This window comes from Alosa sapidissima, chromosome 7, assembly GCF_018492685.1.
Source record: "Alosa sapidissima isolate fAloSap1 chromosome 7, fAloSap1.pri, whole genome shotgun sequence".
Taxonomy (NCBI): Eukaryota; Metazoa; Chordata; class Actinopteri; order Clupeiformes; family Clupeidae; genus Alosa; species Alosa sapidissima.
The window spans coordinates 32,539,310-32,562,198 of record NC_055963.1 but is presented as its reverse complement, the minus strand read 5'-3'; the positions used below and the strand labels follow the sequence as shown (position 1 = coordinate 32,562,198).

At 42.8% G+C, this 22,889-nt stretch overlaps 2 protein-coding genes across 9 annotated transcripts; one reads left to right on the top strand and one right to left on the bottom strand.

The window, feature by feature from the left end:
- The first annotated feature begins 3,148 nt into the window (after positions 1-3,148).
- LOC121714056 lies at positions 3,149-16,796 on the top strand. Of its 8 annotated transcripts, none has more exons than XM_042099208.1 (19): positions 9,975-10,081; positions 10,725-10,753; positions 10,866-10,990; positions 11,214-11,246; positions 11,374-11,460; positions 11,700-11,771; positions 12,051-12,139; positions 12,531-12,622; positions 12,753-12,811; positions 12,931-12,980; positions 13,263-13,341; positions 13,508-13,582; positions 13,880-13,909; positions 14,185-14,229; positions 14,408-14,437; positions 14,646-14,684; positions 14,774-14,828; positions 16,160-16,292; positions 16,424-16,796. In XM_042099208.1, the coding sequence occupies exons 8-18, from the start codon at positions 12,576-12,578 to the stop codon at positions 16,251-16,253; spliced, it is 603 nt and encodes a 200-aa protein (XP_041955142.1). In that variant the 5' UTR covers positions 9,975-10,081; positions 10,725-10,753; positions 10,866-10,990; positions 11,214-11,246; positions 11,374-11,460; positions 11,700-11,771; positions 12,051-12,139; positions 12,531-12,575; the 3' UTR covers positions 16,254-16,292; positions 16,424-16,796. The 8 variants fall into 8 exon arrangements, with proteins under 8 accessions (XP_041955143.1, XP_041955142.1, XP_041955136.1 ...); XM_042099202.1 differs by having other exon boundaries at positions 12,718-12,811; XM_042099205.1 differs by lacking the exon at positions 14,408-14,437 and having other exon boundaries at positions 12,718-12,811.
- A 3,234-nt stretch (positions 16,797-20,030) lies between these two features.
- LOC121714054 lies at positions 20,031-22,301 on the bottom strand. Its single transcript, XM_042099201.1, has 6 exons — positions 22,107-22,301; positions 21,739-21,796; positions 21,333-21,434; positions 21,001-21,176; positions 20,691-20,786; positions 20,031-20,595 (listed from the first exon to the last, which is right to left on the bottom strand). The coding sequence occupies exons 1-6, from the start codon at positions 22,292-22,294 to the stop codon at positions 20,163-20,165; spliced, it is 1,053 nt and encodes a 350-aa protein (XP_041955135.1). The 5' UTR covers positions 22,295-22,301; the 3' UTR covers positions 20,031-20,162.
- Between the last annotated feature and the right edge of the window lie 588 nt (positions 22,302-22,889).

The following is a 22,889-nucleotide window of genomic DNA, read 5'->3' as shown; positions in this document are numbered from 1 at the left end:
CATCTCAGATGGAAATGCAAATGAAACCTTTAGTTGGCAACATTCTACCAACATATTTGTGATGATGCAATTTTGTGGCACCATTGTGATGGCATCATTTCATATCTGTCTGTCAAACAAACATTCTCACTCTGCCATACTTGTCAAGCTGGGCTCTCAATTCAATTCAATTCAATTCAATTCAATTCAATTCAATGAACTTTATTGGCATGACTGTAAGTATTACAATGTTGCCAATAGTAGTTACATCAAAAGAATTAGCAATTAATAGTAATAATAACAACAACTGACATGGACTATGGAGAATAACAAAAGTAAAAGAACATTACAGCACATACACACACTCACACACACATACACACCCACCCGCACACTCCACCCCCCCAACACACACACACACACACACTAAGACACAATGGAGAAAGAAAAAACAAAGAAAGGAAAGATAAATACATATTAGCATCTCTCTCTCCCCCCTACTACTGCCCCCCTCAACCCCACCCCCCCCACCCTCGTGTCAGCGTACTCGAGTCGTCTGTGAAGTGGAACACAATGCTGCACGTTTGAGCAGATGTGTACGAGTAGAAGTATGCCTCCACTATGTGTTCTGCCTGCGTTTCATGCTGTTGAATCCAGCACACTGAGCCTCTCCTCACAGAAACAGCAGGCTATTTTTGAAGAGTTTGTAACTCCAGTGGGAGCACCAGCTCGTGAGTGTGAAATACAAGAAGGAAAAAAGAGGTTCTCATGGTCTCTTGTGTTTCATGAATGTGTGTGTGTGTGCGTGTGCGTGTGTGTGTGTATGGGCATGAGATTGAAGGGTGCTTTTTGAAGTGTTAAGACACTAACCCTGTGAAGCAGGTTAGTAAGGGAGAGAAGGAGTAAGCCATGCCAGGACTAATGACACGTACAGTATGTGTGATTAAGCTTCTCTCAATCCTTTATGTACAAATCCATCAAACTTGTCAACTACCATCCAGTAATTATGTCTGTGTTTATGTTTATCTCTTTTTCTTCACTGTGTCTGTATGAAGCATATCTGCTATTCCTCATTTGAAAGCAGAGTATCAGGTACTGTACAGTGTACCAAAAACAATTAAATTCTTACTCCTTGCTTCTCCGTAGACCAGACAATCAACATGACCAGCGCAACAATAAAACAAATACATTGCCATAAAATAAAACAAATACAAAATAATTTAGCAGGCACATTTACAGAAAGCCACTTTTTAGAAACGGGAAGGTTTCATTCACCTTTTTGATCAGTCTATTTGGGAGTCGGTGCGAGGTTGAAGCCTTTGTGGAAGTTTGATTGGTGTCATTGCCTCTCCAGTGCAAGCAGTGCACCAAGAACATACACTCACTGTTCCAGCTAGAGGGTGATTGTTCAAAGCCTTGTGGGCATAAAGCCTGCTTGCTCTTTAAAGCAAAGCTGTCCTTAGGTGTCTAAGGTGTCGCTCCTGCTAGCCTGTAAGTATACAGTATGCACTATATAGTTCTGTGTTGTGGGACTGAACAGCCCTCAAAAAGTTAGACACATTTTATTGCATGGCAATGCCAACTATATCACCAAACGGCATCAGTTAGCATATTAACAAGCTTTGTGATAATAAATGCCAACTGGGCTGTTGCCGACATTTTGAATGTTTTGGCATGTCTTTCAGGGCGTTAGCAGGCTAGTCTCAGACCAAAACGGCTTACTACTGCTTTACAGTAAATACAACAGGTCCAATGAAAGCAACTCTGACTGAATAAGCCTATAGTGTGGTGTCAGATTAGACAGTTCTGACATGACAGACAACTGCGCACAATTAAACTGTTGGCTAAATATACAGAATTGTCCATAAATAAAACTGATACAGCTCTTAAAATCATTCTAAGACTGTGAGTGGTGGCTTTGGCTGGCTGTAAAAATAGTAGCAAAGCCTCTGCTACTGAATCTCCGAGCAAGCAGCCCTCCTGCCTGCGCAGGCAGCCTGGAGTTGGCTGTGGGGCTTTGACAGATGCGCGAACAGTGGAGAGAGAGGGATTTCTCTGTGGGGGTTGTGGGTGTCAGTGACAAGTTGGATGACATTGGTGCTGTTGGTACTGAACGGGAAGATTGGTGTTTGGGCCCACTGGAGGAAGTTCAGGCGGGTGGGGCTGGGGATGGCTGAGGGGTGGGGGAGGTTTCGTAGCCATGTTGTATGCGGTTCGTGTTTTTTCTGTGTCTTGGATCTTTGTCTTCTCATTGAGGGTGAGAATGACAGAGACTAGAGGAGGAAGAAGAGAGTAAGAGAGAGGAGAGAAGTAGCATTCCTTAGAACTGCAATCAAGTGGTTGAAATCAGTTAAAAGTGAACATTGGTTGACAAATTGAAATTTCAATTTTTTGAATAGGATAATAAACTGGATGACTTGCTGGCATAAGATGGAGAAATTGACAGTGGCGGAAATTGAGTCATAAAACAGGTAAAATTGAGTCATATAAACGTAATGCAGGCATTTTCTGCCTTCAAGAATGCTTTCCCTCCTCTTTGTCCTCAACACAGATTTGGACTTTTGGAGGTTTATTAATCCCATGGCTAACACTCAACTGTGAGAGCCTGTTCACTAGTTCATTCATACATCATAACTCCCATTCCCAACTGTGTAGCTTACTTGGACTCCAGATATTCAAGCACTCAGTGCTACATCCTCTATTAACCCCTGGCTGATGTCTAACAGGTGAGATCAGAGTATCTTTGTGAAGGATCATCAACCAGGCACCGGGACCAGGAACATACTGTGTGGCAGCCCATCAGTATCTCTGTATTGGAACTGCTGTATGTGCCAGGTCACCTTGTGTGGATGATCATTATCAGTGATAGAGACTTGCAACTACCATGAAGATACAGTACACCCATCCATTCCCACACATACACACGCACACGCACACACACACACACATATACAGCATAAGAGAGAGAGAAACACACTTACACACAAATAACACACAGAACAACACACAGATACGAGGCAGCTCTTGTAACCTTGAACAGTGAACTAAATAACGCCGTTCCAATGGCTCGGCTACAGCTCCTGCTGGCATGTCGGTGACCCCGATAATCCTCTCTCACACCTGGCGCACATGAGAAGAGTCACACACTGGTCAAGATCACGCCAGATGTGTGCTGTTAATCTCCCCTCTCCACATGCAGGAGAGGGCCGAGAGGCAGGGAGTGGGCCTGAAAACCAGCACGCCAGCAGCACAACAATAACAATCCTTTTGATATTTCTCTCACCTGTTCACTCTCTCCCTATTTAATATTTAGCAGCTTAATTTGGCATTGCGAACAAAAAAAAAAAGACATTTTTGCAAAGCATATCTTTTGGCATTTATAAGTATAAAAAAGGCATTTATAAGTATAAAAAAGGAAGAGAACAGAACGTCTTACTACAGTGTGCAAAGTGTGTGTCGACGCCTGTGTGTGTGTGTGTGTATGTGTGTGTGTGCATGCAAGTATGTGCATATGTGTCTCTGTCACTCACTTACCTTTCAAAACAAACTTTACCTTGTCACTCACTTATCTTTTTGTCAAACTTAATTAGTGTGCTTCTTCTTAAAGGTGCTATAAGCGATGCATGGTGACGTCACTTCTGTTGACGTTTAAACTAAACAGAGAGCTAGCTAGCTACTCTCTCCCCCTCCCTCCCGTGCAATTGAAACTCTCCCAAACGCACATCTCATCAGTTTGTTATGTGTTCATGGGCAAGGTTTGCCCAAGTTGTTTTGTGGCCGTTTTTTAAAGCCTAGGCTGACAGCGTTTTTTTTTTTTACAGTATATTTGGGGCACAGGCAGCTAGCGGGTGATGAGGTGATATTAGCTGTATGTAAATTATTACATTGCTTATAGCACCTTCAAGTTTTCTTATTATTCCCGTAAGACCACTTTTTTGGGCAGCTTCTGCTCCTAAACCTTTTGAAATGTCACCACCCGTCCAACTCTGGAACGTCCGGCCGGAACCGGTGTAGTGTGGAAAATGAAGATGCTGTCACTGACCCTTGTCATTCTTTCGCCATATTGGATTTAATAGAAAGCACAAATTGTGACCAATCTTCACAAAACTTGATGTCCATGATCTACAGACCAAGCCTCACAAAAGTGTTCGCTCGTCACAGCCAAGCAAAACAGGAAGTAGGTTTTGCCGTTTTGGACATTGCGGTAATGCATGTAACTTTTGACCCGTATGCCCAATTTCGGAAAACGACATACTGCTGGAATCATTGGATCAAGCCAAGTTAAACGCACCCTATTACGTCAATTTCCTCCAGAATGGGTATCGGCCAAATTTTGGAAACTAAATTTTCACAGGTCGCAAATTTTGTCCGATCTTCACGAAACTTGGCATACTTGATCTTCAGACCATCTTCAGGTTACTGAAATAATTTTTGATTTTCAAAATCATTTACCTATCACAGCCAATCGAAATCAGTCACGAAGCTGCCAAACAGGAAGTGAGTTCATATCACTTTCATGTAGCAAATCAAGGGGCCGTGGCCAAAGGGGGCAGCCGTGGCCTACTGGTTAGGGGTTTGGGCTTGTAACCGAAGAGTTGCACTGCTCTCCCATGCCCACACCCCTCACTGCTCCCCGAGTGCCGCTGTAGCAGGCAGCTCACTGCTCCGGGTTAGTGTGTGCTTCACCTCACTGTGTGTTCACTGTGTGCTGTGTGTGTTTCACTAATTCACGGATTGGGATAAATGCAGAGACCAAATTTCCCTCACGGGATCAAAAGAGTATATACTTATAATTATATACTTATAACAAAACTTGGTACAGGGACTCACACTCCATTGTGAGAACACATACATTTTGGTGCCCTGACGTCTAGGGGGCACAGCAACTAGCAAAAGCGTTTTGGATGTGTGTTAATGCCTTTGACCCGTAGGCTGAAAAATGGCAATGTTGAAAAATAAGGTACTGTTGGAATCCTTGGATCAAGTCGAGTTCAACACACCATATTTCAGTGTTTGCTCCCATTGGTGAACCGCACCAGAGCAAGCACACTTCGCAGTTCCTCAGAAATGCACTCTAGTTTTTTTTTTACACTGCACGTTGTTCTCTTGGTACTTTCCCCCTTCCCACCAAGTCTCTTACACTCTCTCCCAGAAACAGTTCTTTAACAAGACAATGACATCACTTATACCAAATAGCATTTAACTCACCACTGTTTTACCACCCTGGCTTGCTTGCGCTCTCTCACACCCACATACTTTCTCTTTCCCACACCGTTTCACATTCTTTTTTCTTTCTCTCCCTTTCTCTATCTCTCTGGCTAATCACTCATTTCCAGGGATTCTGTCCTAATCCTGAGGTTAAACAGAGTCTGTGTGATCTTGGTGCTCTCAGCCCTCGTCGGCGTGGTGAACTGAGGAGTCAACAGCGACCTGCTGCTCTGCAGGAGTCTGGGGGCCGAGGGAGTCTTCAACACTAATACTGAACAGGCAGTGTTGGCGGGGTTCCACCTACAATCAACTGACCTTGGTGTTTTTAGACAGAAGATTACTGTGCAAAAAAAAAATAAATTACCATGTATGAACATGTCAGGGTTTATAGGTCTAGTTATGAATTAAACACAATACGATGTACAGTATAGGTCACATGGGCGAAAATAAGAGAAAGGGAGGACACAACTTGTGAATTGTGTGTAGAGTTCAGACTTGATACAATTATGTTACAGACTGTAAAAAAGCCTGTATTTGAAGATGAATACATTAGACAGTAGATCTCCAGTGCAGCTGTTCTTAAGCATCTCTACTTACACAGAATGTTCAGACTTCTCCAATCCCCAGGGGAAGCCCATACTGTTACTACAGTGAACTAACAAACACACCAAGCATCTGGAGGATCTTGTGAAAAGGCAGCAACGTACGTGCTTCAGGACCATGGACAGCACCAACCTCTCTGCTACGGCTTTTTTTTTTTATCCTTTCAGCATTTCTCTCTCTCATTTCACTCTCTTTCCCACCTTCACCTTTAGTTCAGTTTCTAAGTCTTTGAAATAACCTCTTGAAATACTACTTCTAGTACTAATAATAGTGATGACAATAATAACGATCATAATAAACAGCTATCTTGACTCAACACAATTGATGTGAAATTGGGGTGTGATATATTTATCAGATTCCATTACCTTTTCTTCAGTCAGACTTTTTAAGTATAGCCATTTAAATGGGCAGGTAAGAAGTGATGCTAGAGAGAAGAGGCTGATAGATGAATTCATAATAATAACACTTTGCACCTGCTTGAGTTTCAAAGTGAGGGGCCTTATCTTCTCCGAGACTATACTTTTCTTTAGGCACTGTGGGTGAATGCAGTTCTGTATTTCCATTTCTCTTGAGATTATAAATCACCCAGAACTTTTTGTCCATTTCTTGCAATACCAAAGATGAATATTTCATGAATGGAATTGTGGAATCTGTGATATTGAACCCTTCCTGCCCTCTCTCAGTCTTTCGCTCTTTCTTTCTCTCTCTCTCTCACACACACACACACGCACACTTCCTTTCCTCCTTTCTCTCTACACTTTCACATTTTGTACTGTACCTTCATTCACTGCCACAGGAGAGGCTTCTGTTGTGCAACTAGGCGGCAGCATGCTTGCAGCAACAACTTCAGATTCACTGAGGCCAGTTTCACACGGGTGCGTGTACGCGTCAGCTGCGTGGCGTGTCCGTTATTTCGGCTCCCATGTTAGACCTTGCACATCGCCTGCGTGACACGCACGTCTCAGACGCGCCAAAAACGTGTGCATGCTAGAAATAGGACTCACGCCTATTTTTCACACCACACGCAAGCGTTTTGGAAGCGTTTCCATTCAAAACTAGCCTGGAGATTCCAGACCCTGGTAATCTAGAAAGATTAAGGGTCTGGCCACGAATAATGTAATGGCCCAACTCGAGGGGCGGCATCAAGCATGCATTTGAAAATCTCACTGCACACAATTGGAAAACACAATACGACCAATGTTTACTGACTGATTCTGGACTTCGACGCAATTGAATAACCCCTAACTAACCCTAACTCTAACTGGCAATGAGTAATGATGCATGTTACGTTTGCCACTTGTATCGCGGGGAGCCTATCACATCGGTGTATCCGATGTAGGCGGGCCAGAGGCGAGCTAAACAGATGACAGTCATAGTGTTATCCAATTGCGTGTAGTGAGATTTTCAAATGCATGCTTGGCGCCGCCCCTCGAGTTGGGCCATTACATTATTCATGGCCAGACCTTTAATCTTTCGGATTTGGTCTGGAATCTCCAGGCTAAATGAGGGGATGAATAAAAAAAAAAATCAAGCCACTGAACAATCCCTGGAGTTCAGGGAAATACATGAAGGTATGTAAGCAATGTATGAAAAATGTGCAAATTTGTCTAGAGCAGTCTGTCACCACAAACAGAGTGACTGTTCAAGAAGAATAATGGTGGGGGAGGCCACCAAGGCACCTGTGACCACTCTGAAGAAGCTAAAAGCTTCAGCAGCTGAGATGGGAGAAACAACAACTTTTGCCCGAGTTCTTTACCAGTCAAAGCTCTATGGGTGAGTGGCAAAGCTCTCGAGTGGTTTATCTCGACTAAAGTTCAAGACATGTGGGGGACTCCAAGGTCAAATGGAAGAAGGTTCATTGGTCTGATGAAACCAAAATTGAGTTTTTTGGCCATCAGACTAGATGCTATTTTTGGCGGACACAAAACACTGCACATCACCAAAAACACACCATCCCTAATTTGAAGCATGGTGGTGGTAGCATCATGCTGTGGGGATACTTCTCGACAGCAAGCGATATGGAAATCCTGGAGGACAATCTCATTCAGTCTGTAAGAGAACTATGACTTGGGAGAAGATTTACTTTCCAGCAAGACAATGAGTTTAAAGGTGAATGTTCTAGAGAGGCCTAGTCAAAGCCCAGACCTCAATCCTACAGAAAATCCGTAGCTGGACTTGAAAAGGGCTGTTCACACCCAATCCCCTTCCAACCTGACAGAGTTGAGCAGTTTTGCAAGAAAAATGGAGTAAAATTGAAGTATCAAGATGTGCAAGCCTATGAGACCTATCAACGCAGACTCCATGCTTTAATTGCGACCAAATGTGCATTTATTAAATGCTGACTTGAAGGGAGTGAATATTTATGCAATCGCTTATTTTGCATTATATATTTTTAATGAACAAACACTACTTTGTAGAAATCTGCTTTCACATTGACATTAAAGAGGGGATTTTTGTAAATAATTGCAAAAAAGGCCAAATTAATTTGATCAAGATTCCATTTAGAAAAGTAGTAAAAGTGGAAATATCCAAGGGGGGGGGGGGGTAAATATTTTTTACAGGCACTGTGTTTATCTAGTGACATGCAGACTGATCTATGATCTAAAGGTGATGTGACAGAATATAAAAAATGTTTGTTCAATATGCTTTTTGTGGGCAGTCCTCTCTGATTCTTGGAAGAAAGTAGTTTTATTCACCCACTGACAGTGTTTTGATGTGTCACGGTACACAGAAGGAGGACTAGGAGATTCAGTTCACGGTGATGGGGATTTATTGAAAGGTAAACAGAAAAGTTCTTGCAGGTCCAAAATTCAAAACAAGGCAAACACACAGGAGATCAGACTAAAGCAACTGAAGATAGAGGGCAGTGTCCAACAAAGTTCATAAGTCCACAGAAACACGTTTACACGTCCAAAACTTAACTGAATCCAAAGAAGGTGATTGGTTTGGCTCATTTCTTGAAACAGAAATTACATTTTTAAAACACTAAGATCATTTGGCAACAGTGTTGGGGAGTAACGGAATACATGTACCGGCGTTACGTATTCAGAATACAAATTATGAGTAACTGTATTCCGATACAGTTACAAGTTAAATAGTTTTAGGTAGGCCTATTTAGAATACAGTTACATTGTTGAAATCAATGGATTACATGACGATACTTCTCTGTTTCATAAGTTTATTCACTCTCTAAATAAATTAAGGCAACTCCATTTCCCAGAAGCTGCTGAAAGCAATCTATGATGAAATTGTTTACATGTTTAAATCCAAGCCCCGCCTTGCACTAGCCTCAAAACGCAGCCAGCGCGCATTATGGACGCGTCATCGGAGACCCTGAAATGACTGTTTGCACAGCAAATTAGGAGTAAAGTAAGTGGATGTAACTCCTGTTCCTCACTGATCGTGGTTCCTGATGTCTGTTCAAAGGATATTTTCCCAAGTATTAATAGCTCAGGCTACTTCGCCAATCGGTTACACAGTTTGCTAAGCAATAAACAAAGCCTAGTTCACGTGTTGATTTAGACCTACAATAAAACCAATCTCTAAAATAGGCACTGGATTCTAATTTTTTTATTCTAACTTAAAATAGCTTCATGGATTATTATTTTTTTCTAATTTGATCTACATTTACGTTTTAAAATGAATTATATGGTGCAGCCTCTGAAGAATTATTCTTGCGAGTAGCATATTTTAACGTGCGGTTTTTGATTGTTATTACGCGATCACGTTCATTTTGAGAGCACTGATATACAGTAGCCCATAGTGTTTACATTTACAGTTCATTTGCGTTCCACCTGTCATATGCGCCCCTCACTTGTACTGGGTTGATGCCACCGAAAGATCTCACAGGCACACCTTTTTAATTTCTGGCTACGCCCTTAAAGTAGCCTATTTATTTTGTTTGTTTTAATTAGTTTTAGTGGTCACCTTGCTATTTTAAAGGTGTATCAGGTAGCTTAGTTGACTTTACATTTTCCTATGTGGGCCTAACACTTCAGCCATTTGGAACAGAAGAACACACCAGAATAGGCCTTTTTAGTTAGCCTAGAAATCTAGACGCACCCTATTACATTTGCTGCCAGGGCTAGTCTGCCCAACTGCAGATGGGAGTTTTGCTTACTGAAAGATGTTCTGAGGGCAGAAACTAATGGGATTGGTTTAATCAGGCAACCAATCAAAACAGAGGAGAGGCGGGCCTAACTAATTTGAGGTTTAGCGAAAGAATCAAGCGGTTGTTGCTGTTTATTTTCATAGTCGCAATTCTCGCTTAGCTATACGAATCATTGGGAAGGTAAGTTAATTTTCTTGTGAAATAAAAGTGTGAAATACAAGTGCTAAATTCACAGTAAAATTGATAGTAAGTTGTTTTCGTGTGTGCAACTGTGCACCTTCATTCAAACCTAGCAGGCTGCGGGCTGAGCTAGCCTTAATGTTATTTCAAGAAGCTGTAGCAGCTAACGTTAGGCTAAGCTTGGCCATTTTAAAGTTAGAGAATTATAGATCTAAAATGAAAATGGCTATGTGGTGTCTGTTAACACGGGGCAACGTGTTTTGGACATGCTAAAATGATTTATGACACAATGTAGGCTTATACATGTTCACCGGACTAGCCTGAAGTAAGCTCGCAGCAGAGTAACCTAAATCATAATTTGTCTGAGGGCAGTTCACGCTCTCTCCTGGTCCCAGGGCTGAAGTAATATTCTCCTGCTCTCAGGGCAGAGTAACCTAATTCATAATTTGTCCGAGGGCAGTTCAGTCTTTCTGCTGGTCCCAGGGCTGAAGTAATATTAATCCTTGTCTTAGGGCAGAGTAACCTACTTGTAATTTCTGTGAGGATTTTAGCTCTTCTGACAGATAATGGGATATTTGCATAGATTGACAGTCCTTATATATTTAACCTAGGGTGTTTGTTTAACCTTTATTTCTTCTCATAGTATCTCCAATTTTGTTGGAATGATGAGTGGTGAGTTTTTTTATTATTATTATTGTTGGTTTGTTGATTTTGTAAAAAAAAAAAAGTTAATGTTAAAAGTTAATGTGTGACAGACAGATAATGCTGCCTTTCCCTCCTACAGAAATTGAGAAATGGGTAAAAAATGAGGCCCTTCCAGGAAACTTCTACCTAGGGGATGTGGGGCAATTTCCCTTGAGCCTTGCAAGTTTCCGGTCCATTTATAATCAACACTGCATCTCTGATGAGGTTTGAATGTTATATCAAAGGAATGTCTGATGCCTGCATATATATACATACATGCATGCACATTATGCATACACACTTGCATACATACATACAATGTTAGCCTACTGCAAGTTATGATGTCCCAGTGCCCACTGTAGGAGTGCATCCTCTCCAAGTAAGGAACCAAAACTCATCTTTTAGTTGTCAATTTCTTTTTTCTAATATCAACATTTCTTGTCTGTAGATCATGGATGCCATTTTTTATCTGAAAGGGAAGGTAATGTGATATGCATACTTTTTACCACGTCATGTTGAGATCAAATCTTGGACTTAACCAAAACGTACTGTGTCTAGCATTGTAAATCCACACCTGCTTTATTCACAAATGTTGTCTTTTATTTAAGCATGATCAAAAATGTGTCCTGACATCACATGTAATGACTAATATATTGGACGGCACAAAAAGGGCCAGGAGCACCTACTTTGTGAAGGTATGATTAATTTATTGACCAACACACTAGACTGGATGCAATTTATACACAACCTCACTCAAGCCTGCTTCATGCTGGTAGCCTGTATATGTTACCTAAGAATACTGGGAAGCCCTCTACTTATGTGGACAGTTGTGCTCTGATAATAAGCCTCTTTAACCAAGACTTGGAACTCTAACAATCATAATCTTGACAAGACAAGACCTACTGTATATTTTTCTATTACCCCATCTCCCCAGAATAACATTCTGCACAGCAGTAGGGATATCATGGGGCCCTATTTGGAGAATGGTAACCACTGGACCTTTGTTGTAAGTAAACATGCACACATAGTGCTTACAATGTAAGTAATGTTTTATTGTTTGTTAAGTTCTCTGATAATTCTGCATTGGGATAATCAAGTTATGATCGTCTTCTCCTCCAGTGGTCAAGGAGAGTCATTACATGTAATTTCTCTCAAACCTGTTCCACCACTCCAGGTTCCAAACATAGTTCCAGTCTCTGTCCCTGTTTACAAACTTTACCAATGCTCTGTCTCTGTCCTGGTTTTTGTGCTTCAAATCACTACAGTTACTGTTTCCCTTTTGTAGCATTGTGACCTAACCTCCAAGGTCATTACATATGCCGATTCCTTGGGTGAGTCTACGGATAAGATGTCCGCAATCAAAGACAATTGGGGGTAAGTTAGGGAAACTTATGCTGAGCGGGTAGCTCAGTGGTCTAAGGGGAGAGGCAAGGAATCATAGGATTGCTGGTTTGAGTCCCAGATGTTGACTTGATGTTGCACGTCGTGCCAAGACTCAGTCCACCCAGCTGTAACATGGGTACCACCTTCTGCTGGGAGTTACCTACGCTGGGGGAGTGTACGGCTCTTGTCCGCTTAGCACCATGGAAACCGGACATAAGCACCGGCCCAATTGGCCTTCATGTCTAAGAACAACTAGGGTAACTTATGCCACATATTGTTTCTTGGTCATCTCTGGTGTAGAGAGAATGCAATGCTTTGCAATGCTTCCAAATATTTTTTTTACATTGTTGTTAACCTGAGCTTTTCCTCTGCCTATTTGCAGAGGCTAGGCAGACAACTGGACCTTGGACTATTAAGTCCTTTAAACATGCAAAGCAAATGGACAGCGTGTCCTGTGGTGTTTTCACCATCATGGTAACATTTCAGATATAGAATAATTTTTCCATGTCATTTAAATGTATTTAAGTATGTGAATTATCAAATCATGATGCTTCACTTCACATTAACAGTTTGCAGAATGCCACCTTTGTGTCTCCCCCTTCAGGGACTGCTGTCTTTTCACAAAAAGACAGCAATTGACACAAGAGCTTTTGGCAGCACTAGGTAAGTATTAATGTCTTGTTGGGTACTTTTGCAAAGATTCTCCTTTTCATGTCAATTTACAGTCACAGTTTGCTCAATGAGGCATATCAAAGATTCATTCAAGTACTTGTATCCCACAGATCACACCAAGCGATGTGGTTCTTGTGTTAAGCTGCTGCATGGCAAAGGGGTATACAATGTTTGATAACATACTGTGCTTACTTTGGCTTTGGCTAGATTATGCTTTTAGAAATCAGTGCAGAAAGGAAATGCATTTAATGAGTGCTTGAAAGTAGTTCAGACTATGTTTGAGAGGAATTTTTATAATGACAACAGAGATATGGACCTGATGATACCAAACGCCCCTTGTAAATGCAATCATTTTAGTTTGCTTTGGATAAGCAATTTTCAGATAAATTGTAACTCTTATTGTTATCGTCTAAACTTGATTCTGACATAATTGTGTTTTAAGGTCAAATGTGGTGGTACCTGTAGTGGGCATTTCCACACTATGTGCCTGCAAAAGAAGGGCCTGTGTTTTCTTTGTGCTTGTAAGTTATCAGTTAAACCTCTCAACCCATTTTCAATCCATGATCTGAGTTCAGGGCTTACTGGCTGTACTATATCTGTCTCATCCATGGCTACTGGCTAGATAATAATCATCCCATGGCCTTTACCAGATATACAGTATGTGCCTATTCTCCTTTTTGCTGCTAGATGACTGTGACGTTGTCCAGGTGGACAACGCGGATGAGGTTGTTGTCGTGGAAAAGGGCACCAACACTCAGATGGGTAGGTGCTTGTCTGCTTTACTTCCACCCTTTCACACGGCACATGAATGGTTAGCCCGAGATTCTCGTCGCAATTCAAAATTCCACTGGAGCTCCAAGCAGATTTGTACACGCAGCCTTACAACACCATTTACAGCTCTTCGAGTCACGGTAAACTGTCATTTTTGGTACATAGATAATTTAGATACACCGGTGTGGGTGCTTGCATTTCTTTAGGAATCCGTCGTCTTGGTTTGTACAGAAATTAATATTAAGTGACATACACACAATATAATTGTTTCTATTTATGTATCAACAGAAGCAGACACCACAGAGGAAGAAGTTGCAGGTAAAACTTTTTAGTTCTGAGATTTATTTTGTAAGTTACAAGATCATCCCTGTTCATGAGTAACTATACCAGAATAACAATTTCACCAATAAATACAACATTACGTTTATGTTCCAAATGACACTTAATTAGCTTACACTTATTCTGGTCTTGATTAGCCTAGGTACACACACACACACACACCTATCTACAAATGCACCCACACACACATACAGAGATCTTTGAAACGGTTTGTTCCCTTAATGCTGTTCTCTGCTTTGTCTTAAATACATTAGATGGTGGCCTGGCACAAGAATCAGCGGCCGCAGAGGGGGAACAAGGTAGGAAGATACTGTATTTATGGTCAACATTCGAGTCATTCACTCACAACTCACTCATTCACAACACACATACAGTACAGGGATCAGTAAACACTGTCTTTTAGGTAAAAACTGTACAAACACACAGCCCACCCGAAGATCTTTCCAGTATGCATTTGTTTCATTTATGTCTTGACAGATCAACCTGTTGGAGAACACGCGTGTGCAGGTAAAAAATATACAGAGAACAGACACGCACATACGCAACACATGTGAACACATGCACGCACACAAATGCGCACACATGCACACAAACACACGCAAGCACACACAAGCACACACACACACACACAATCTACAAATGCACACACACACATACAGAGATCTTTGAAACTGTTCCCTGAATGCTGTTCTCTGATTTGTCTTAAATACATTAGATGGTGGCCTAGAATCAGCGGCCACAGAGGGGGAACAAGGTAGGAAGATACTGTATTATGGTCAGCATAGTTTTGGGCATGAAATGAGGTCACATTAAATTAACAACAATATTTTTTCACTTCTATAGTATTATTCGAAGTGGAGAGTGTTCTCCGAATATCTGATGGGACCAAGGCCAAAAGGTAATTTTGTATGTCAATATTTCATACATTTACATAATTATTTCTAATGAATAAATAGTTCCAAACAATAACTGTCTACACAGGTCTACACATTGCGCCTCTCTCCCCCCAAGCATGGTATTTGATTTTGATCTGCAAGCAGGGATGGAATGGAAGTTCAAATCTTTGCCTCAGATAGGTCCAATCACAGAAAAGGGTGTGGGTAGCCTTAAGCTGATTGACTATACATTTGTCCAGTAACATACAGTCATTTGATCGCCATTTGTTAATGCCACCTCGAATATGAGCTTCCACCTAGATATACTGGGCCAAAGCTGGGAATACAGAGATATTGCAGATATACAGTGACTAGGGAGGAACTGTTTAGAAGGTGTGGGTCACCAGAGTGCTATTCATCCAATGCTCTGGTGGCCTACTTAAGGAAAGGCAAGAGCCAAAAAGAGGTGCTCATGGCCAAGTTGCACAAGTCAGAGGTCAAGCCAGGACCACGAATCAAGCTGTCAACAAGTGTCAGCAAGTTGTGTGAAGGTAACTGTGAGGTTTAGAGGTTAAGAAGATGAGAGAAAGTAAGGGTAATTCTATTTACTGATTTACTGTAGTCTACTACACTGTAATTAAAGCAACATCAAAGAACTTTCCCTCTGTCGCACGCACGCTATTTGTTTACCCAGCACCGGCTTTGCAAATAACGATGTCCACAGACGAGGTAGAATATGTTGCACGATTTATGAAAGTACGATGTAAGTACGATGTATCATCAGATGCAAGGCAAATTTGTAGTTTCTTATGTCTCATTCCATCGAACTACAGATCCGCTAGCCCTGGAAGCAAATGTAATTTGCTGCCGCTAGGGTGCGTCTAGATTTCTAGGCTACAGATTCGCTACCCGATCTGGCAAACTTACATAGTGCGGTTATAGCCGATAGAGGGCCGCAAAGCGAATTCAGAAGTGCCGTTCACCCTTTTACAAGTTGATGAATTACTGAAACAATTTTGGAAACATTATTTTAAGGTACAAAAAAGTCTTTGGTGTTGCTTTAATGCTAAAATATATTATTCAGGTGCACATAGATTCAAACTGTTGCTGAACTCTTGATAGACTTGCCTTTGGCTTTGAGGGAACCCTTCCCTTAGTTGTATTAAACCAGTTGTAGGAGTACAAATGTGTGCAGGCTGCAAATCAAAACTAAAAGTAGTTTTCGTTGTAACCAGCAGATTAATACCAGCAGCAAAGAGCAGATAAAAGATCAGATTGTGTATCGAGACATATTTGTCATTAAAGTTCCTCTTTCCATTTCTCTAAATGTAAATATGCAATTGTATTTTTGTAGAGGAATGTGTGACCCTTTCAGAGGATCTGAACTTCCTGGCAGCAAAGTTCCTGCCCATCACCACAATCAGCCAGTCCTGTCTGGAGGAGGGTGATGGCTTACATGAGGCCATAGCGAAAACTGAAAACTGCAGGTACTTGTGTACAGTCATCATTTGACTTATTGCATTATCATTTGACATCATTTGAATAATTGCATTATTTCTCATTGTTGTCATGAAAATCAATGCCTCACCAAACTATAACATTTACTATACATTTGCAGGAAGACGCTGGGACACCTCCTGACCACCATGGAGGCCAATTGGGAAAATTATGGCCTGGCCACTCATGGCCTTGGTCCCCAAATGTTGAAGGGCACCTTTGCCCTAATTGACACCTGTCTGGCAAAAAGAATTGAAATGTTGGAGACCCAGAAATGATAGCTTCAGCGAATGTTCTACTAGGAAGACTCGTAGTGTAGCCTTACTCCTCCCATGCTTACACGGAGCCAATCTTAACTGCCTACTTTCGGGAAAGCCCCGCAATCTGATCATTCACTCATTTAATCAGCGCTAGCCTATAGGAATTCAGCGGGCTCTTTAAATATGTACCACCTAACACTGCTTCTACTTCTCAGTACGCTGACCTTGACGTCCTATTGCAGTCGTCTTTGTTGCTCTGAACGAATCACGAAGTTTCAACCTTACCTTGCCAATCTAGGGGCCGAACTCACGGACCATGTCTGTCGGTTCTCCTCTGCTCCAAATCGAGTCGTCTGACTCGGACGAGGACGTCGTTCCTCCAACCCAGCCCAGGAGGAGCGTCAGGTCGATCCAGGCCAAGTCCGACTGGGCCCGTTTCTCCGCTGTCGATATCGCGGCGGCGTTGACGGAGGCGGGGATTCCCTTCGACGCCGGCCTGCGGAAGGGTGACCTCGTGCTTCTCGCACACAATGCCATCGGCAGTCCCGCTGTCCCCGTTGCGGCTGGTCCGTCGGGTCCCGCTCCTGCTTCGTTGCTCCCTCTGCGGTCTCCATCTCTCCGCAACTCCGGCAGAACATCATTCAAGGTAAAGACGTTAATCTCGCTTCCTTGTTATTGCCATCTCCCGCTGTCGACCGTCAGCTCGTCGATTGCGGTGACGTCTCAGTCATCCTCAAAAATTCCGACCCGAGGCTTTCAAAGAGCCTGTCGTTCTGTGACTTTGTGATTGCCTTCGGCATGTACCGCGATGTCCTCTGCAGTGCCTTCCCTGATCGCCGACTGGAACTGGACACGTATCTCGCCATGATGGCCGATTTTAATCAGCGTTATGGGGGTGCCCTGTTCTATCAATATCACAACTCGTTCTCCACAAAGTCTGCTTCCTACATTTCCCTCTACAATTCCCGTTTAGACTGGTCCGTCGTCGACACGGAGCTGCTGGTCAGGCACTTCAGCGGTCAGCGATCGCTCAGCTGCAATATTTGTAGCTCCCACGGCCACTCGGCCAGTCTGTGTCCTCAGACAGTCTTCAGCGCACCTTCCGTTCCGGCCACTGCCCGGGGTGACGGCGTAAGGGCTCCTCTCGATAGGCAGGGGCGGCCCGTTTCCTACTTTAACGGGCTCGCTATCTGCAACAATTTTAACGAGGGCGTCTGCTCCCATACTAACTGTCTTTTCTCCCATGTCTGTAGCCAGTGCAAGGACCCTCATCCAAAGTCCGTCTGCCCCCGTCGCGTAAGGCCGCCGCGGGGAGGAAAGGTGGTTTCTGCAAAGAAATTCTAGCGTCTCACCCGTCCACGCCTATTAATGTATCCGTTTTGTCATAAATGTATCTCTCTGCCCATCCTGACTCTGTGTTTGTTGATTTTTTGCTCACTGGTCTCTCTCAGGGGTTTAGGGTTGGTGTCCTGTCCCCCCTCTCTGACTCGTACGTGGCTAGGAACCTGCAGTCTGCCCTGGCCGAACCTTCTGTCGTGTCTGAACTCCTGTCCAAGGAACTTAATAAAGGCTATGTTCTCGGCCCTTTCTCTGTCCCTCCTTTCTGCCCCTTCCGCGTTAATTCCCTCGGCGTGGCCACTTGGAAGTACTCCGGTAAGAAAAGGCTGATTTTTGACATGTCCTCGCCTCACTCCGACATCTGGTCCAGCGTTAATGAAATGATTCCCCTCGAACCGTTTTCACTCCACTACGCTTCCGTCGACAATGCCATTTGCCTTATTAAAATCGCCGGCAGGGGCGCTCTCCTGGCTAAGGCCGACATCACAGACGCGTTCAAGGTTATGCCTCATTTCTCTCCGTGGGCACGGTGACCAAGCGAGACCTTCTCTCTCTCTTGGGTCATCATTCCGCAGGGTCGCTCCTTTATTTCTCGCCTGTTAATTCTGGCCCACTCCGTTGTCAATTTATCCGACCCCGTCGTGCTCGACCTGGGTTGTCAGTCGGATCTTGGTTTCTGGTCTAAATTGCTTACTGAATGGAACGGCATCTCATTTTTCTATAATGATCACTCTGATTCGTCTGTCTCTCTCGAGCTGTTCACGGATGCCGCTCCGTCTCTCGGTTTTGGGGGGTTGTATAAAGACGCGTGGTTCGCAGAAAGATGGTCGGACGAATTTATGGCATTCGCCTCCGATGCTGCCTCGTCCGCCCTCTTCGAGCTGTATCCCATCGTGGTAGCCTGCGTACTCTGGGGTACCCACTGGTCAAGAAAGCGCATCACTTTCTTCTGTGACAACGAGGCAGTAGTGGCCATCGTAAACAAAGGTCGCTCTCGCTGCCCTAAAATAATGTCCCTTTTAAGGAGGCTCACCTGGCACTCTGTTATACACAATTTCATCGCAAATGCCATTCATGTCCCCGGATATTTTAACGTTCAAGTCTCCGTTTGCAGGAATTCCACCGGCTCTGCCCTTCAGCCAACAAAGTGTCCACACCGTGCCCTCGTTTCGCCGAGCTGATCCTGGATTAAATCCTCTTTGCCTCAGTTCACTATTAGAGAAAGCCAAAACGTATATGTTAAAAGGCGTTGCTAAGTCCACAATCAAAGCCTATAATTCAGCCTGGTCCTGGTTCTCCATTTTTTGTCAGCACCATCACACACCCATCCTCCCAGTTCTCATTTCTACCGTCTGCGCTTTCCTGGTCTACTGCTTTGATCACCGCGGCCTCAAACTTGCGTCAATTCGCAAAACAGTCGCCGGTTTACAATTCCACGCCAGGCTTCACGACCCCGGTTTCCCTAGTCTGTTCTCCAACCCACAAATACGCCTCCTCCTCAAAGGCATCCAAAATTCTTCCCCGCGCTCCATTGACACTCGCCTCCCCATTACGGCGGATATTCTAAACATCATGGTGGCGGTGCTTAAACGCGGCTACCACTCAGAGTACGTTGATAGCCTGCTGGAGGCCGTCTTCCTCTCGGCTTTCTATGGCTTCATGCGGTGCGGAGAATTCACTACAAATTCTCTGTACGACCCCACGCGTAATCTCTCTCTCTCTGATCTTTCCTTTTTCCCCACTTATTTCACCATTTGTCTGAAATATTCTAAAACCGATACTTCTGGTTGTGGTACTACTATTTCAATTGTAAAAATAAACAATGCATTATGCCCGTTCGCTTCCATGGTTCATTACCTTAAATTACGGCCTCATACTTCACCAGTTTTCCCCCTATTTATCACACCAGACGGTCACGCCATGACACGTCGCTGGTTCAGCAGCCATCTAGCTAACGTGCTGCTCAAATGTAACCTCTCTCCAAAGAGGTTCACTTCACACTCATTCCGCATTGGCGCAGCCACGACTGCCGCCCAAAAGGGCTGTCCACGTCATCCATCAAAACGCTAGGAAGGTGGTCATCCGACGCCTCCCCTCCAGCCACCTCTGCCAGCAGTCCACGTCAATCGGGCATGGTCTGCCTTCCACACCATCTTCCTTCAGCCACCGCCACCACTCGTCGTGGGGGGTAGGCTCCCCGCCCCTGCCTTCATCCATCGGCAGGAGACGAGATCCGCTCATCGCTGGACATGTTCAATAAAATCAGTCCTTTGAGTGGAGTCTGTTGTGTATCCTTGTTCTTTTTTTTAGTTGGAAGTTCTCATGCTTTGTTCTTTTCATTTGTTGTCTATATGCATGTAAAGCCACAATTTTCTTTTTTTTGGACACACTGGTGAAGTTGCTGAAAGCCAGCTTGTGTGCTCTTTGTACAGTCTTATACAGGTCATGGCTTGGCTTGAAACTATCTGAATTGCACCACTCTAGTAGGTCTGTCAACATGGCATGTATAGACGGTTTCTGTTCAGCTTCAGGCTTTTGTGGCTGTACTGTGTTTTCTGAGTGTGTGGGTAGCTCTTGAGGTTGGAGGATATTTAAGTTTGAGCCAAGACCCTTTTCAAACATGACTGCAGCTTCCTTAGCAGCAGCGGAAGTGTCCACTTTCAGCCTTCCAGCTTCTGTGAGGTCATCCATGTAACTGCAGTATAGGGGAAAATATATTATTTTCAAAGATACAAGAGGGTATGAAAGACTAGGACAACAGAACCATGACACTAAAGTAAAATAACTAACCTGTAATACTTCTGCATATCTCCACACAGCAAATGTAGAAGTTGGTCAACTCTCTTGTTGGCCTGGCCCCGTAGAAACTTCAGTGTAAGGAAGAATCTTAAAAATAAAAAAGGCAGTATGTAATTCACATGTGATGAGCAAGGTATTTTCAGATTTGACAGCAAAACATCCACCATGTCAGCTATACTTTAAAGGAAATATGAGTACTGTATGTAAGGTAATTGTCACCATATTCATATGAACAAAACAATACACAAATGTATACAGTACTGTTTTTTAAAATATGAATGACAAATGGTTAGTATAATACCTCTCTGCCTTGTTGTTGGTCTCACTGCTACAGTGAAAGAATGTTCTGCCAAAATTAACCCACAGCTCAGCATAAGGGAACCAATGGGTCTTTAGGTAGGTTGTCACATGTGTACTACCAAAATAGGTGTCAATCTTGCTGCACTTTTTAGCAGACACACTCAGAAATTCTTCTTCCTAAAAAAAAAAACAGATTTTTGTCTCAGATCCTATATCATCAATATCACTATCAATTGTTCCATACAGTATACGGAATACAAAATATATAATTTTGCTTTTGTTGACCACTTAATTGGTACTGGGCTCATGAATATTAAAAAAGAAGAATATTACCCTTAGGCATGCTTTCATGGACACTATGGCATGTATGACCACATTTCTCTGGTCAGCTGTCAAGTGCCCTCCATCAGTCTTCACAAGCCATCTATTAACAGCCTATAGCAGCATACAAAAATGGTTTTAGATGAGCTACCTCTCTGGCGTGTTTCCTTTGGTCTTTGGCTAAAATATCATGTATGTTTTTGGCACAAAACCGTCTGCTAATAAAATTAAATTTAAACATACACAAACAAATGTGGCTTCTTGTGAAATCCCTGACTGTACCTTTAACATAATTAACACTATTTCTTCAGAAAATACCTACCAGCTTCACTTTTTCTGTTTGTCTATTTGAATTTTAACTGCACAATATTCTAAATGTCCCTGTCAAAAAGTAATACAGTGTAATCATTCACTTTACCTGAAGCACATGGAACCAACAAAGGAGAACCTTTGCATCTGGAAAAATCATTACGGACCTATAGCATTTGAAAAAAAAAAAGACAAAAGAAAAAAAAGTGAGTTGTACCACTCCCTGCTAGGAAAGAGTACAAACAGGCCCTCAAGTCATACTTTTCCAAAGGTACAATATTTTGCCTAAAAGGCTTACTTTAGCTACTAAAGTACACTACCATTACAAATTCTGAATAATAGGGATTCCGAATAGACGGTAACAGGCTTCTTTGTGCAAGCAGTTTCTTAAAATAAAATATTGAATGTTTCCAATACAGTGGTTTACTTTTAATAAAGAACTGATTACAACATACACATATTCACTAACAGGCTGACCTTGGATAAAAGCTAGGATTGCTTCGCTGAAGCTCCTGTATGCAAAGGCTTAGTGTTTCACTTGATTCCTTGCTCATGATAAAATATGCAAATGGTACACCTCTTCCAGTTTTATTGATCAACAGCAGTGCGTAAAAGGCATAGCCATAGGCTGTAATGCCTTTATAGGAGGCGTCCATGAAAACCATGGGATGGGGGTTCTCTTCCAGTAGTTTTTTTTAGTAACTATGATAAGGGGTTGCTGGTGGATGAGTGGCTGATAAAAACAAATTTGTTGAAGCTCAGTGTTGACCAAATAGTCAACACTAACAGAATCATTACGATGCGGAAAGGAGACACCATGGAGATTCTTTTTGATGAGGCGTATATCTTCAGGGGTTAGATAGAACCTTCGATTTTGCTTATCAACATGGCCATTTCTGTGTGCCCAATCACAGCTCTTCAGGAGGGTCACTGATGTTGAGCAACCCTGTGTAAGCCACATCTCTACAAATCCAAGCAGTTCTGGGTGTATACGATTTTTCATCCCATCCTCTTCATTAGGCACATCATGTCCAGTGTGTTGCAGCATTTTATGGATCACAACACCTCTGAATCCGGAATCAGTGATGAATTTAAAAGAAATGTATCTCACAAGAATTTGCCCTGGTCTTTTGGGACTCTCCTTTACTTTGTCCACTGGCTTTGCTGGCTCTTTCACAGGCATAGTAATGATAGTCCTTATGGGTGGAGACTGGAGCTTTGAAATACATATTCTGCTTTTCCTGCACCTCCTTTATGTAA